The sequence below is a fragment of the Nematolebias whitei genome, chromosome 14 (genome assembly GCF_014905685.2).
Source record: "Nematolebias whitei isolate Nwh7 chromosome 14, NemWhi1, whole genome shotgun sequence".
Lineage (NCBI taxonomy): Eukaryota > Metazoa > Chordata > Actinopteri > Cyprinodontiformes > Rivulidae > Nematolebias > Nematolebias whitei.
In genome coordinates this window covers 10,478,416-10,494,033 of record NC_056511.1, presented here as the reverse complement: position 1 = coordinate 10,494,033, position 15,618 = coordinate 10,478,416, and the positions used below count along the sequence as shown (strand labels likewise).

At 38.3% G+C, this 15,618-nt stretch overlaps 1 protein-coding gene across 1 annotated transcript in view; it reads left to right on the top strand.

Annotated features, from left to right (window-relative positions):
• Nucleotides 1-15,503, top strand: part of slc37a2 (solute carrier family 37 member 2) — a 21,543-nt gene extending 6,040 nt beyond the window's left edge. The window contains exons 4-18 of the mRNA XM_037687835.1: nt 1,702-1,780; nt 1,860-1,995; nt 4,086-4,162; nt 5,620-5,786; nt 5,963-6,000; nt 6,079-6,288; nt 8,107-8,197; nt 8,299-8,361; nt 8,825-8,910; nt 9,772-9,820; nt 11,808-11,881; nt 11,965-12,043; nt 14,662-14,759; nt 14,945-15,009; nt 15,367-15,503. Coding sequence (XP_037543763.1) covers nt 1,702-1,780; nt 1,860-1,995; nt 4,086-4,162; nt 5,620-5,786; nt 5,963-6,000; nt 6,079-6,288; nt 8,107-8,197; nt 8,299-8,361; nt 8,825-8,910; nt 9,772-9,820; nt 11,808-11,881; nt 11,965-12,043; nt 14,662-14,759; nt 14,945-15,009; nt 15,367-15,382 — 1,328 coding nt within the window. The 3' untranslated portion in view covers nt 15,383-15,503. The remainder of the gene's footprint in view (nt 1-1,701; nt 1,781-1,859; nt 1,996-4,085; nt 4,163-5,619; nt 5,787-5,962; nt 6,001-6,078; nt 6,289-8,106; nt 8,198-8,298; nt 8,362-8,824; nt 8,911-9,771; nt 9,821-11,807; nt 11,882-11,964; nt 12,044-14,661; nt 14,760-14,944; nt 15,010-15,366) is intronic.
• The last annotated feature ends 115 nt before the right edge of the window (nt 15,504-15,618 follow it).

Genomic DNA, 15,618 nt, shown 5'->3' with positions numbered 1-15,618 from the left:
TATCTATCTATCTATCTATCTATCTATCTATCTATCTATCTATCTATATATCTATATATCTATCTATCTATCTATCTATCTATCTATCTATCTATATATCTATATATCTATATATCTAGAATATAGATTCTATATATCTACATATCTCTCTCTCTCTCTCTATATATATATATATATATATATATATATACATATATATTTTACCAGTATATTTTACCAGTACAACCATTTCTCAAAATGTATTTTAGTCTCTCTTCTTTTCAGGCAATCTGTTGTTTTGTTGTGAATTGTGTAGGTTATTTAACAAATACAGTATTTAGGAAACCTTTAGTTCTACAGTGGTGCTTGAATTTTTGAATCCTTTATAATTTTCTATATTTTTGCATCAGTGTGACCTAAAACATCAGATTTTTACACGTCTTCAAAGTAGATAAAGAGAACCCAGTTAAACAACTGAGACAAAAATATTATACTTAGTCATTTATTTATTGAGGAAAATGATCCAGTATTACACATTTGTGAGTGGCAGAAGCATGTGAACCTTTGCTTTCAGTCTCTGGTGTGACCCCTCCCTGTGCATTAATAACTGCAACTAAATGTTTCCAGTAGCTGTTGATCAGTCCTGCACACCGGCTTGGAGGAATTTTAGCCCATTCATCTGTACAGAACAGCTTCATCTCTGAGATATTGGTGGATTTCCTCACATTAACGGCTGATTAAGGTCCTTCCACAACATTTTCAGGGATTCCCCTACCGTTATCCAAGGAGGACGCCCCACCCTGTCAACAGAACCAAGTGCCCTGCCTACTGAAATCTCCTTTGTTCCTGGCTCCTGCCATGATCCACTTCCACAAACATGTTGTGAAGAGCAGACTTCGATAGATCTCTGTTCTTTAAATCAAACAGGGTGCTCACATACACCTGATCATCATCCCACTAATTTCACCTTCAAATTGCTAATTCTACAGGCTCACGTACTTTTACCACTCACAAATATGAAATATTAGATAATTCCTCAATAACTAAATGACCAAGTGTAATATTTTTGTCTCATTTGTTTAACTGGGTGCTCTGCATCTATTTTTAGGATTTGTGTAAAAATCTGATGTTTTAGTTCATATTGTTGCAAAAATATAGAAAATTCTAAAAGCTTCACAAACTTTCAAGCACTGCTATACTTTTGTTGTATTGAAAAATAAATTGCAATTAATATTGGTGAGAAAAGCACAGTCACTACTCAATTTAAAAAGGCTTGTCCTCTTCTAAATTTATACTTATAAAAACAAATATGCATATAACCCCTGAGCCCCTGTCTCTTATGTTGAGGATATTGGTTTTAGATAACTTGTCCTTATTCCGAGGAATTAGATTTTAGGTTTCAGTTTTAATTTTATTAATTTAAGGTTCTCCTAATCCTAAACAGTTTTGGGAAATAAAAAATGCACATCAAGCAAAAGCCTGATACTCAAAAAGATAAAACTATCTGGCCATGGGGGCCCTGTAGCCTGCCAACATTTTGTAGGAGTGGCCTCTGCACCCCCACCGTATCATCCCAGGCTCAGTTATCTATATAGGTTGTTTTTTTTTCCTTCTTTTTTAAGGAATCTTGCTAAGAAATGGAGAAAAACTAAAAGCTAACTGCCTTAGCTTAAGAAACAAATTTTAGAGAAAAGTAACTGTTTTATGTCTTTTTTTCTGCAGACCAGGACAACTATCAGGCACTCTTTGGCATCCTGGATAACTGCTTCCTGGTTGCCTATGCCATCGGCATGTTTATCAGGTTTGTATGTTCAATTGGTTGACTTGAGAGAGAGTTTTTTTTTTCTGTACTGACCCCAAACAATTTCTTGTGTCCTCAGTGGCATTTTTGGTGAACGCCTTCCTCTGCGGTACTACTTGAGTTTTGGGATGGTAATGAGCGGATTGTTTACATCTCTGTTTGGACTCGGCTACTACTGGAACATCCACTCTTTAGGGTACTACGCCTTCGTCCAGGTACAGATAAAAAAAAAACCTCAAACTTATGTACTCTGTATCAGATTGCTGGTTGGCAACTGACAAAAATACATTCAGTCCTAAAAAGTATGATCAACTGCTATAAAATGTTATTATGGGGCTGTCAAATCTCTTGAAGGATGTTCTTTCAATTCTTTTTGTATACAAAAAAGGAATAAATCACAGACATTATATAAAACTACATTTTTTTTCAGGACTTTAACCTTTTGACTTTAAGAAGCAATAAAAAGTAAGAAACAGAATTGTCGTCGTGAGTCATGATTACCTTTTCAAATAAAAAAAAAAAAACGACAACAAAAAACAACATGCTGGCAACATGACAAACCTTGGATCCGGAAAAAGTGCAAAACCTTCTATATCACATTTCACTCTTATATGTTGTAAAACTGTGTTTACAATTGTAATTTCTGCTCTGCTTTTATAAATCTAAATACTGGAGTACAACTATATTCATTAATTCAGTCGACCTTTATTTATACAGGTTAGTCTCATTGAGTCACGAGAACTCATTTACAAGAGAGTCCTGTTTTAAAAAAAAAAAAACATAAATGAGGTACACACAAAAATAAACATTCATTTGAAAGCATATAAAATGAAAAGTATATAAAAGTAGTGGTTTAAAACAAAATTAAAAAACATGCTATATATATATATATATATATATAGCATGTTTTATATATATATATATATATATATATATACTAAAATATACGTGCTATGTATTTAAAAAGAGTTAAATTTTACATGGTATTAGTTGTTGTAACTGTTTTTGGTATTTTGATGGCCCCATGAAAAACTAAAATATGCTTTTAGTGGATTTATTAAAGTCTAAAGTGCTGCATAAAAAAGTGGTCAAATGAGGGAATAATATCCGATACTGCAGCTCAGCTCAAAACTATTTAGTAATTGTCTTTAAATGGCTATAAACAGTCAATGTCAGTCTTGAAAATTAGTGGAGTTTTTTTAGATGACCTATTTACTTACAACGTTTTTATCACACCAGTGTTTGTAGAGTCACAGCCCTTTCTGCTGACATTTAGAAACAAGTTGTGCCAGGTCAAATGTTGGTCTGCTCATCTGACAGCATCAGAAAAAGAAAAGGGAAACAAAGACATCAGACGTGTTGTTTCTTGCTGAGCAGAGCAGCAGGATGGTTGCAGAAATGGTACTTAAACTATTGGCACACATTCACTGCCTCACCAAGGCCTTGACAAACAAAAGTTTGGCTTCACCGAAGTTTTCAGCACCTTTAGACCCATAAAAACAAATCAGAGGTGCATGAACTCGGGAATATTTAGGGGCAAAATATATTTATTTTACAGTGATATAATAATTGCAAACTCATGTCTTCACTCTAAAACAAAACATTTTGTGTATTCCTTGGTAACACCAAAACCATTTATCTTGTCATTTTCCAGCATTTAATTTAATTTTTCTACTAATTTAAATGTCTTCAAGCAGTTTGTCCACCTAAAATTGCAGTCACTTAAAAAAAAGATATTTTTATTTTCAGATTTTTCTCCATTAAACTTGGAAGTTTGCGTTAAAATGAAAATCGACTGATTCAAAAGGTCAGCTGAAAGTTTCTTTGTTAGTTCTCTCCTTACTGGAATGTCATTTTGTAGCTTTGAGATGTCGGAGGAGTCTCAAGGCAACACATGACTCCTCGAAGGAGGAACTGTAGATAAAAGTGCTCTTTAAACTATAAACCACAAACCAAACCATTGTTCCAACAAATTTTAACATTTTAAATTAAAATAAATTGTTTTTACACAGATGTATATTTTTATTTAGACTGAAAACTTTTATGTTGCCATATAAAACAGTTTATTTCTTGTATTTTAACCTCACAGTTGTACTCGTTATAAACTTTACGTAAGATCTCAAGGTCTTTGCTGAGGCCTGACTCACACCCGTCACATGACTTAGAGCTGCATCATATGACTGCTGTTCATGTCCAGGCTTATTTCTGTAGGTTAACCGTGAGAATGTTAATAATCAGCCCTCCAGTTTCTGTGCAGTTTTCAGAATTCAATGAGTTAACTCGGGCTGTTGCCTTCACTCTGCAGGTCATGAACGGACTCATGCAGACCACCGGTTGGCCAGCTGTGGTGGCTTGTGTTGGGAACTGGTTTGGAAAGGGGAAGTGAGTACTGAGTGCACCTGCTGACTTTGCACACTTGGATTCATTTGTCACGTTTTGACACCACAGTGAAACCAGCTCTAACGAAACAACTTTAAACAGCCAATTGTCTCATGTCAAACTCAAGGCCCGAGGGCCAAATACGGCCCCCAAGATGGTATTTTAAAAGTAAATTGCTTCTCTTTTTTTAAACTGAGCAGACTTTCATGACATTTGGTAAATTTTAAAGCAAAGAGAAACAAGTTTGAATTTTTCTGTAATCTTTGGTTTTGACATGAAAAAAGCGACAGAGAATATCAAACGAGTCGGATGACGTTCTTGTTGAGGAAACTACAACTAAGAAATGATGTCAGGTATTTGACTGGAGGTAAAGTACTGACTGAAACTGGGCCTCTGTTTGAAATAAGTTTTAATTTTGGCCCCTTTTGTAACAGAGTTTGACGCTCAGAGCTTCATTAACTGGTCCAACTGGTTTATTTTGACATTAGGTCTATCACCTGCGTGAGAACAGTTGCTTTTAAAGTCACGGTGTGACTGCGTCCCACCCCACCATGCTCAGAAGAGCGTCTCAGAAGTCAGGAGACAGAAAAATCATGACAAGCTGCTCAGTGACAGTTTCCTGTTCTAGGATTGTACATTCACAAGCAGCAAACACTTGACAGTAAAACTACAACAAGTTATTTTTTATAAAGTAATGAGTTTTTGTAAATTGAGTGCAAACGACATTCATTTATAAAATCAGTTATTACTGATGCTGAGATGAGCTCGAGGGCTGAAATCACTAAAGTTATTTGTGTATGAAGCTGGTCCATTGTTTCGTTTTTGATTCTCTTCCCATGCTTAGCTCCTCAGAGTTCTTGATGTGCTGAACGTTTTTACTTCTAGTATTTTCTTTTGATTGCCTGCCACCATAATCCACAGACAGCCATGTGATTGCCTGCCTCTTTGTTTGTGTTTGTCTATTTATTAGCAAAATATCTAATAAACCATTAAACATATTTTTAGTGAAATGCTCAGAAAGTAATCATTGGATCCAACATTTTTCAGTCAGGTCATCTGGACAGTTTCTTTTTTTTTGTGCTGAAACGTTTCGCCTTCGATCCGGAAGGCTTCATCAGTCAAGGAAACACACAACACAAAGTTTTACCAAAGCTCTTGTGTGATCTGTTAGTGTACGTACTGAGGCCGTCTCTCAGCTATTACCACAACAAATTTGAGCTCGCTGTCAATTGACTGAGTTGGAGCCATTTTTGTGTTTGCTAAAGTTGATTAGCAGTGGTGGCCATCTTGAATCGGGCTAACTTCAAAAGTTATTCTGTTGCAGATTTACATGTAGAGATTGCTAAACAGACAAACACAATTTGACACACGATTGCCCAACTTTTATGGCAACTGATGATGATTAAAAACTTGAAACTACATCATGAAGATAACTGTTCACTGTGTTTCTGTTCCATCAGGCGTGGATTAATCATGGGCGTCTGGAACTCCCACACCTCGGTGGGAAACATCTTGGGCTCCCTCATCGCAGGAGTCTTCGTCTCCTCGGCGTGGGGGATGTCCTTCATCGTCCCTGGACTCATCATTGCCTTCACGGGGATCCTGTGCTTCTTCTTTCTTGTTGAAAGTCTGTTTCAGTAAAAATAACACAGATGTTTAGTCTTTCCATGTATATTGTTTCTAAAGTCACAACTGGAGCAGCTAACGGATATATCTGAGTCGATCTTACTGTTAACACTTGAACCGATACAGTAAACAAATGTTTGTCATACTTGGACCTTACTGTCCGGTTCTTTCTTTCAGAACCTGAAGACGTGGACTGCACTCCTCCTCAGCATCATGTGAGTTTTAACATACAGCACTCCTTCTTCACCTATAGCAGGACTACTTGAACTCACAGGTGTGTGTTTGTGCCCCAGAGCGTTCAGAACAACAACGAGACAGAGCCTCTCCTGCGCAACTCGGTCAACGGGAACCAAATCATGAACGGTACCGTCATCACGGACCAAACCATGAACGGTACCACCATCACGGACCACATCATGAACGGTACCATCATCACAGAGATTCCAGAGACGGTGGAGGAGCACCCCGAGGCCATAAGTTTCTGTGGGGCTCTTCGTATACCTGTAAGTCAAAATAACTTGTTTTAAACCGAGGATTTGTTTACATTGGTTTTAAATGTGTTTTATTTTCTTAACTGAAGCAGATACATTGCAGATATATTGTTGTCTTTGTTGTCCACTGTTGTCATCGCTCTGTTAAAATCAGGTCGTGTGTAAATGAGTCCCCGAGGCTCAATGGGATTAACCTGTATAAATAAAGGTTGAATGAAATACTGTTCGAGTTCATCAAGTCGTGATCTACAGCTTTCGCTGGAGCGGTTTGCATCCGAGTGCGACACAGTCGGGATGGTTCAGTTCCTCCAAATCCAAGGCCATGGTCTTGAGCCGGAAAAGGGTAGAGTGCCCTCTCCGGGTCAGGGAGGAGGTCCTGCCCCAAGTGGAGGAGTTCAAGTATCTTGGGGTCTTGTTCACGAATGAGGGAAAAGTGGAGCATGAAATCGATAGGCGGATAGGTGCAGCGTCTGCAGTGAAGCGGGCGCTGTACACGTCTGTCGTGGTGAAGAGAGAGCTGAGTCAAAAGGCGAAGCTCTCAATTTACCGATCGATCTACGTTCCCACCCTCATCTATGGTCATGAGCTTTGGGTTGTGACCGAAAGAACAATATCTCGGATACAAGCGGCCAAAATGAGTTTTCTCCGCAGGGTGTCTGGGCTCTCCCTTAGAGACAGGGTGAGAAGCTCGATCATCCGGGAGGGACTCAGAGTAGAGCCGCTGTTTCTCCACGTCGAGAGGAGCCAGTTGAGGTGGCTCGGGCGTCTGTTTAGGATGCCTCCTGGACGCCTCCCTGGTAAGGTGTTCTGGACACGTCACACCGGGAGGAGGCCCAGAGGAAGACCCAGGACACGCTGGAGGGACTATGTTTCTCAGCTGGCCTGGGAACGCCTCGGGATTCCCCCGGAGGAGCTGGACCAAGTGGCTGGGGAGAGGGAAGTCTGGGCCTCCCTACTTAAGCTGCTACCCCCGCAACCCGACCCTGGATAAGCAGAAGAAAATGGATGGATGAAATGCAGTATTTAAAAATAGTATAATTGGGGGAAATTGCATACTTTGGTCCCATCTAGTGGTCACATTGAGTTTTACACGCTCAATGAGTCTCTTCCCTCCCACACCCAATAAACATACTGATGGAGTTTTTAATTGGGAGATGATTTGTAATTCTCATTTAATTTAATTTAGGAAACGTGTGAGCTACATATATGAAATGAAACCTGCCTGCTTCAGTCTTTTGGGCAACACACATAATTAGATGTAGCGGCCATCTTGAATTGGTCCAACAATTTTCAGTCAGGTCATTTGGACAGTTTCTTTTTTTTGCTGAAACGTTTCACCTTCCACCCGGAAGGCTTCATCTTGACTTGAGTTAACTTCAAAAGATGAAGCTCCAACTCCTCTGAGGGTTTCATTAAACCTGTTATTCATAAGAAAATGCACAGCCCTGCTATGTGTTTCCACCGTAGTCATCCCTCTGAATATTTTTTATTTTAAATGGTAAATGGACTGCTCTTATCTAGCCCCTCTTTTTATCATATCAAGATACTCAAAGCACTTTACACTACAATCTGTGCCCTCATTTACCCATTCATACAGCACTCTACTGGATCTCTACAAAGAATAATCAGTTTTTTTATCACATTCATACACCAATGGGACACATATTGGAGACAATGAAGGGTTCTGCAAAGGGACATTAAATATGTGACACTCAACATGTGACTGCTGGTGGCATCAAACCTCCAACTCTTGCATTGGAGGCCGACTGCTCAGCACTCAGCCACAGCCGCCCCAAATGATGCTTAAATTATGTTTTGTGTTTCACACAGGGGGTGGTGGAATTTTCACTCTGTCTGCTTTTTGCCAAACTGGTTAGCTACACCTTCCTGTACTGGCTTCCTCTTTACATCTCAAATGTTGGTCAGTATTAAACACAGTTGGGGGGATAATATCACACACGTCCCACAGCTTCATTCTCATCATTTATTTCTAATTGTTGTGCGCTTTTGTCTTTTCCGCAGCACATTTTAGAGCAAAAGAAGCAGGAGACATGTCAACATTATTTGATGTCGGAGGAATCTTGGGTAAACTTTGGGTTTTTATAAAGTTTTTACCTTCAGTTTGTTTTATGTAGTGAGAAAGTAACACTGATGTATGTTTTTTGATAACAATGTAAATCTGCTTTTCAGCAAATAATTACTGATTTGTTTACACATGTTGTGGAACTTTTCTTAACATTTACATATATTTAATTCACCAAACAAAATTGCTCTAAATTAAGATTATTTTAAAACTTTAATTTCCTGAAATTTTTATATTGTAGTTTCAATTTTTACCATTTCCAAAAAATGTCGACATTATTGTAAAGCTGGCATTTGAACAAATTAATTGAAGCGCTGAAAATATCTAAGATTTTTAAAATTCAAATGCCTCCATTAGATTGCGTGATTTTTATTCACTTGTAAAGAACTGATCAATCTTAAATGTAGCTCTAGTATTTTTAGTGTGTTTGTATCACTTTCACTAAAGCTCCCTCTTTGTCTGCAGGAGGAATTCTGGCAGGCGTTGCTTCTGATCTTACTGGAGGAAGAGCGACGACCTGCTGCGTCATGCTGATCGCTGCTGCCCCGATGGTGAGCTTCCTAACACTGAGGTTTATTTTGTTCCTCAACATGGAAAACGTTACAAAACACTGGAGCAAAAACATCGATCCCGAGTTATCTAAAGTTCATGACTCTCACTGTTTATGCTCCTGAAAGTTTAACAACTAATTATGATCTGTATCGCCTTGTGTTTGCAGACAGTTTGTGGCACGCTCTGCAGTCTTTTTTTTTTACTGTTAAATATAAAAGTACTCAAAGCTTCTGAACAAACTTTACTTTTATTAGTTTCTCAGTCTTTCCCACAAGTGACAGCAAAGCCTTTTTATTTTGATTCATTCATTTATTTGTATGCAAAACTAAACTTAAATTTAAAAATCAAGAAAAGTATTAAAAACTACGACGCAGTAAACTGTCTAAAGTATTGAGGATTAAAAGCCCCTTCCAGTGTGTTGTCTTATGCTGTTTAACAACAGAGTACTCTTGGCTTTTCAAGATTATTTTGTTCAGAGTAAAAAAAATAGCTTCTTTCTCTTGGAGAACTCTTTTTTTTTTATCCAGTAATGAGCACAGCTATAACTTAAACTAACACAGTTAGGCTTTAGAGTTTTGGAATGTTTAAAATAATTGAGTTAAATTTGACTTTTCTCAAGAAAATATATTAGGCTTTGGTTTAACGAAAGGGCAACATTCCCTTCATGTATTAGTTTGGCTTTAGTTGATTTTATTTATTACAAATATTTCACATTATAGTTTAGTTTAGACATTCTGTGTCTTAATTTTCTTTTATTCGAGATCAGGATTTAATTACTTTATAGAAATGGACAAGAATTTTGCAACTGTGTATTAATTAATCTTTGTTTAAGTGCTCTGATTGTTTTGTTCTCATTGCAGCTTTTTCTCTATAACTACATCGGACAAAAGAGCCTTGGCATTACAGTTGGTAAGAGTTTGAGTGTATTTTCTTTATTCCACCATATTTACCCAACACTTTGTCATAATGCATCATTTTTGTTAGTTGATTATTTCATTTCTGACTCCAAAGACAGACGGTTAATATCCTAACTTCAATTCTTTAACACTCATGCAGCATTAAAGGGAGTTATTGAAAGAACCCAGTGACCCCAAACCCCACGATCAATATTCACTACAAAAAAAAAATCACCCAGTAATTTCTTGTCGTTGATCCAGTCGTTTCCATGAGGTCCAAAGTCCGCCCTTAACTATTGACTCGGTCTAGACAGCAAGCATGCATCAAATTACCACGATGGACAAGCAGGCCTACCAAACATGTAGGATTTTGACTTCAAGCTGAAAGAATGAGAAGAGACCGAGAAGCTGCTGTTTCACCACTGGGAACAGCTAGATGACCCCTTTGGTGCTGCTGACCTCTCGTCAGAGCAAACACCCCCAGAGAGACCCAACTGTAAACCTCACACTGCCCTCTGAGGCTTTAAGGGAGAAGCAGGTAGGGGGTCAACTAAAACCCCATATTTATCTCAGCTCATGCGTTTTCTTGTGCCACATACAAAACACGTCAGAATAAATGCCAAAAACCACCCAGGAGCCTCCATTCAGTTTCTGCTCACAGGCAAATCTTTATTAACGTGAAAAATATAAAAAGATGATGTGCAAGTTCAAAAACTACATGTTTTGCTTTAAGTCTAAAAATCAAAGATCAAAACTATCAAGTGTAAGTGTGCCTAGGAATGTAGCCACAGCGAGGGACAACAATCAAGAGCCATACAGAAGTCTCATATTTACCAGACATGAACAGAGGAACTAGAAAAAATGCCGGTGCTACAACCCTCCTGTCTTCCCCAGGCCAAAACGACCCAAGAGCAACAAGAGGGTCGACGAATGTAATCTGCTGTCAAAGTCCAAAAGCTCCAGTTTCTGTCAGTCTTATACTTTTTATAAACTCCTGTCATAATTATGAATAAACAGCCTAAACTTGCATCTCCTATTTCATGTCTCAAACAAAGAGGACCAACTCAGATTACATCACTTCATATCATTATGCAACAAGGATGAGCTTACAAACGCCTCCTTGGTTAAAAAAAAGGGAAAAGGTACGCCTTCCCTTCAGTGTCCACGTCTCTTCCTGACCAACTTTGTCTCCAGTAAGGTCTCCTCTCATTGGCTGAAACTGTCAGTTTCCAGGATTTACAGCTCCAGTTCTTTCTGGCTAGCTGGAAGGGAGGATCAGATAACAGGTGTGGGTAACACGGAGTCACCTCCATAGGGATATGCTGGGCCCATTTTGGAGTGGGGTCAGGGCCAGTCCAGCAGACGCTGGGTGATCTAGGTAGCATCAGCAGACAGGTTAGTGATCGGTTCCTGGCTGATAGTGGGATCAGCTGATGGCTCAACTTTTTTCATCTCTCCTTCTGATGTTTGTGTCACTCAGTCGGGGTCTCCTATAAAAGTAGGAGCAGTCTTCATTTCCACCTCTGGGCCTCTTAACAGTCACAAACAGAAACATTCCAGTGGTAGTTGATGGATGCATTTTTAAGGCTAAAGTGAATGGAACAAGTTTTCTTGCACAATAATACATCAAGACGCAACTCGACATTAACGATAAAGTCAGAAGAAAAGGTCGCATTATCAGCAAACAACTACTGAAAAATGATTATGCAGTATCACACAGAAGAAGGCATATTTGATAAGGTTTGTTTAATTTAGCATCGGGAAATAACCTGAAGATAAGGTGCTCCGATTGGTGTATTGATTGATCATGCTTTCTTCACGATACAAATTCAGTCCATAATGTTGCCTTCCCAGGAAAAAGTGAACTTAATGCACTTTTAAAATTAACACAATGGCGCTTCTTTCCTTAATTTATTCACTTGAATTTATATTTTAAGAACATATGACTAAAAAAAGACAGAAAATGAGGCCTTTTAATTGTAATTTGTTTTGATGTGTAGGTATGTTGTTATTGTGTGGAGGCCTGGTGAACGGACCATACGCTCTGATCACAACAGCTGTGTCTGCTGACCTGGTAAGACCTGAAGCATCATGGGACACGCTTCGTGTTACGCTGTCTATTAGACCTGAAAACCTGATGCGACTGTGTTTCAACAGGGAACACACGAGAGTCTGAGAGGAAACTCCAGGGCATTATCAACAGTGACTGCAATCATTGACGGGACTGGATCCATAGGTAGGTAAAATGTTTCTGACTTTAGGATCCATGCTTTATCTGCTATAGAGCGGCTCTGACTGATTATGATATCAGTATTGGAACAGATGGATATTTTCACCCTCAGGTCTTTTAGGTTCTTTTTAGTTTCATGTCCCAAAAGCTTTCCTCCACATAAGTTCCACATGCTGATCCAGTTTTTTACCAGAAAACTTCAAGTAGGTGAACATCTTGCAGCTTTTATCTATTTCATAAGTAGAATATATGGTCCAAAGTATTTGGTCTTAGTCTTACCATACCAGCTTTATTTGTAAAGCACTTTAAACAACCGAAGTACCAAAGTGCTGAACAGTTACAGTCAATAAAACCAGTAGCAGTCACAATACAAAATAAAAACACATGAAAGCAAACCATAAACAGCCTTATATTAAACAAATAGATCAACCAGTTAAATCAAATTTGTTAAAATGAACTAAAATTGCATCTCAGGTTGTGTGGATGAGTTTTAAGAAGTGATTTAAAAACAGACAGGGAGGACAGGACGTCTGTCTGATGCTCGAAGGCAGGTCGTTCCACATTTTAGGAGCAGCAGCAGAGAAAGGACGATCCCCTCAAAGCTTTCGTTTTGTTTTTGAGGCTCTCAGGAGCAGCTGGTCTGTTGACCTGAGAAAATGGTAGATTGTGTGAGTGTAGCAGCTCAGTGAGATAAGGTGAGGCGAGACTATTGAAAGCTTTAAAAACAAATAAAAGAACTTTAAAATGAATCCTAAAATGTACAGGCAGTCTGCAGCGAGGCTGAAACGGGAGATATGGTCGTGTTTTTGTGCCAGTTAAAAGATGTGTGGCAGCATTTTGGACCCTCTGAAGGTGAGCGTTAAAGGAAGAGCTGACCCCTATATAAAGTGTTATTACAGTTATCATCTGAGTGGATTACTATCTCAAAGTGCTTTCTTGTAAGAATGGGCTTGACTTTCACCGGCTGCCATGAATGAAAAAAGCTCCATTTAACCACTGCCCTGGTTTGATTATCAAATTTAAGATCATTATCTACTTTGACCCCCAGGTTTGTGGTCACTGGTTTAGTATATTGAGCCAGTAAATGCAGATATACATGCCGGGTGTCAGTGGATGTTCCAAAAAACATAACCTCAGTCTTCTTCTCATTCAATAGGTCAGGGTTTGGGCTGGGTGTCTTAATGCTTAAGACATTTTGAACAACGTTTTGCTTCCAACTTTATGGCAACATTTTGGGGACGGCCTTTTTATACTTCAACGTGATCATACTCCAGTGCATATACCAAGGACTAAAAAGATCATTTGATAAGTTTGGTGTGGAAGAACTGGACAGAGTCTATCATCATCCCCATAGAGCACCTTACCCAAAAAAGTTGTGGAACGCTTCCAAGGAGAATGGAAGCTGTTAAAGCTGCAGAATAAAAGCCCAACAGTGAGTAAAGCTTGCTGTAGTTTGTGTTAATGAGGAAGCTGAATTTGTTTTACAGCTTGATTGGCCTGCCATGTGTGCTACTTATACAATTATCAATATGTACGTTTTGATTTGTTTGTCTAGTGACAAAAAGATAAGATAAAAAGGCTCCAGATGAGCCAAACTGATCTGAAGTTTGTTTTAGCAGCAGATGTTTCTTATCAGACGGCAGCAGACTGGATGGGCTGTAAAGGAGTCAGTTTTGTCCATTATTATCCTTTGGGTGTTTTACAGCTTCCAATTTTTTTGAAAATGCAGTTTTTTTTTCTTGAGCTTTCTCAAGAGTTGTACAGATGTAAGATAACCATGGCAGGTTAGCTATCACACTGACCCTCAGGAACCCAAAACTGACCCTTCTCCGCCTCCGTTCCACTGATGATGACAGAGGTGTTTGACCTTTTTATCACCCCATCAGCAGATGAATTGTAATGACTTTCAGGAATAATTAGACAGTAATAATTTAATAGTAATTAGACAACTGTTTAATTTTTGGAATCAACCTGATTCAAGATGTCTGCTGCAACTAATCAACCTTAGCCATAGTAAGCCATAGCCTTAGTCATTTTTACTGATATTGACTTAAAATGTGTTGTGGGTAGTTTCTGGAAGTCATCCCCAATACTGTACATACTTCAAGCACAAACAGATCGCTTGAAATTTTGATTTAAAATATTGCGGGTGGGTAATATGCACCACTCTGGGAAAAAAAGTTTTAATATGTGAGATGATGATGGGGGTGTTGTCTGCATATTTCACAGTAAAGTTTTCTTTACAAATGAGTTTCAGTGAATTAAAAAAGGACCGAGTACACATCCCTGAGATGCTCCAGGTTTGATTTGCCAAAATTGTTGCTTAATGTGAAATTTTAAAGAGAAATTTGAAATTAAAGTAAATTGACTTTTGTTTTATTTTAGGAACGCAGAACATAAATAAAATAAATACAGATTTTAAATTGACATTTTGTGAAGTGGTGATTTTAAATTTAGTTCTGAAATGGACACTAAAAAAAAAACAATGGAAATTTGAAATGGCGAAACTGAATGTATACTGGTAAGAATTTTGGTGTTTTGAAGGAGGGAACTTTAAAATGAGTTTAAAAGACTAATAAACGACAGGAAGACCAACCTGAAATGTTTTGATGTGATCTCAACAGGCGCAGCGTTGGGACCTCTGTTAGCCGGTTTGATTTCTCCAACTGGCTGGAACAACGTCTTCTACATGCTCATCTCTGCTGACGTCTTGGCCTGCCTGGTCAGAAACACTTCTCATTTACATTTCAAGTGTCTCCAAGAGCTTTCAGAGACTTTTTCCAAAGTTTATTTTGGTTATCGACCTGAATTCAGTTTGAGTTTTGTGCTTTAGTGTGTTCAATAAAGATTGTTTGTAGTTTTATGCCCTCAGCTCAGCTGACTCACGGTTCTTTGCTGTGATTTCAGTTCTTGACCAGACTGGTCTACAAAGAAATTCGAGGCTGGTGTGGACGTCCTTTCCCAATCAGAGGGTGAGAATTAAATTTGGTTTACAATAGTTTCACACCATTCTGATAGTTAATATGGATATATGTATATTTAAGGTAAAAATCTACCTTTTTGTTAAAGTGTGTAACGTGCTGTCAAAATAAGGAATTTTCATATATTAAGATGCTATTTTGAAACTCTTCATCTCAAAAGCTTTGAAATGATCCATAGTTTTTTTTTAAATTTGGTGGTTTATCACTTGGCCTGATAACAAGCTAGCTTTGTTTACAATATTGCCAGTTTGAAACCTTAATTTTTGTTGGCCTAGAATACAGGGGTGCTGCGAAGGAGGGTGCAGAAGGTGGTGATTGTCAACTTGACTGCAACGTTTCTTTTCACAGGTTTAAAGAAATCTGAAACCCAAAATTCAAACAAACAACGAACCGAAACACCGAGGAGGGAAACGACTCAAACATCCTCGTCTCACCGTCTGGTGAATTAAAATCAAGCCGGAAGATTCGTGGTTCGGAGCTGACGGTTGAAGCCTACTTATAGTAAAACAGGAGAAATGTGTCTTTATAAAGATCTTTTTATATAGAACTAATCAACTCATTAAGTTGTTTTAATATTCTTTTATTAAAGTGTAAATAGTG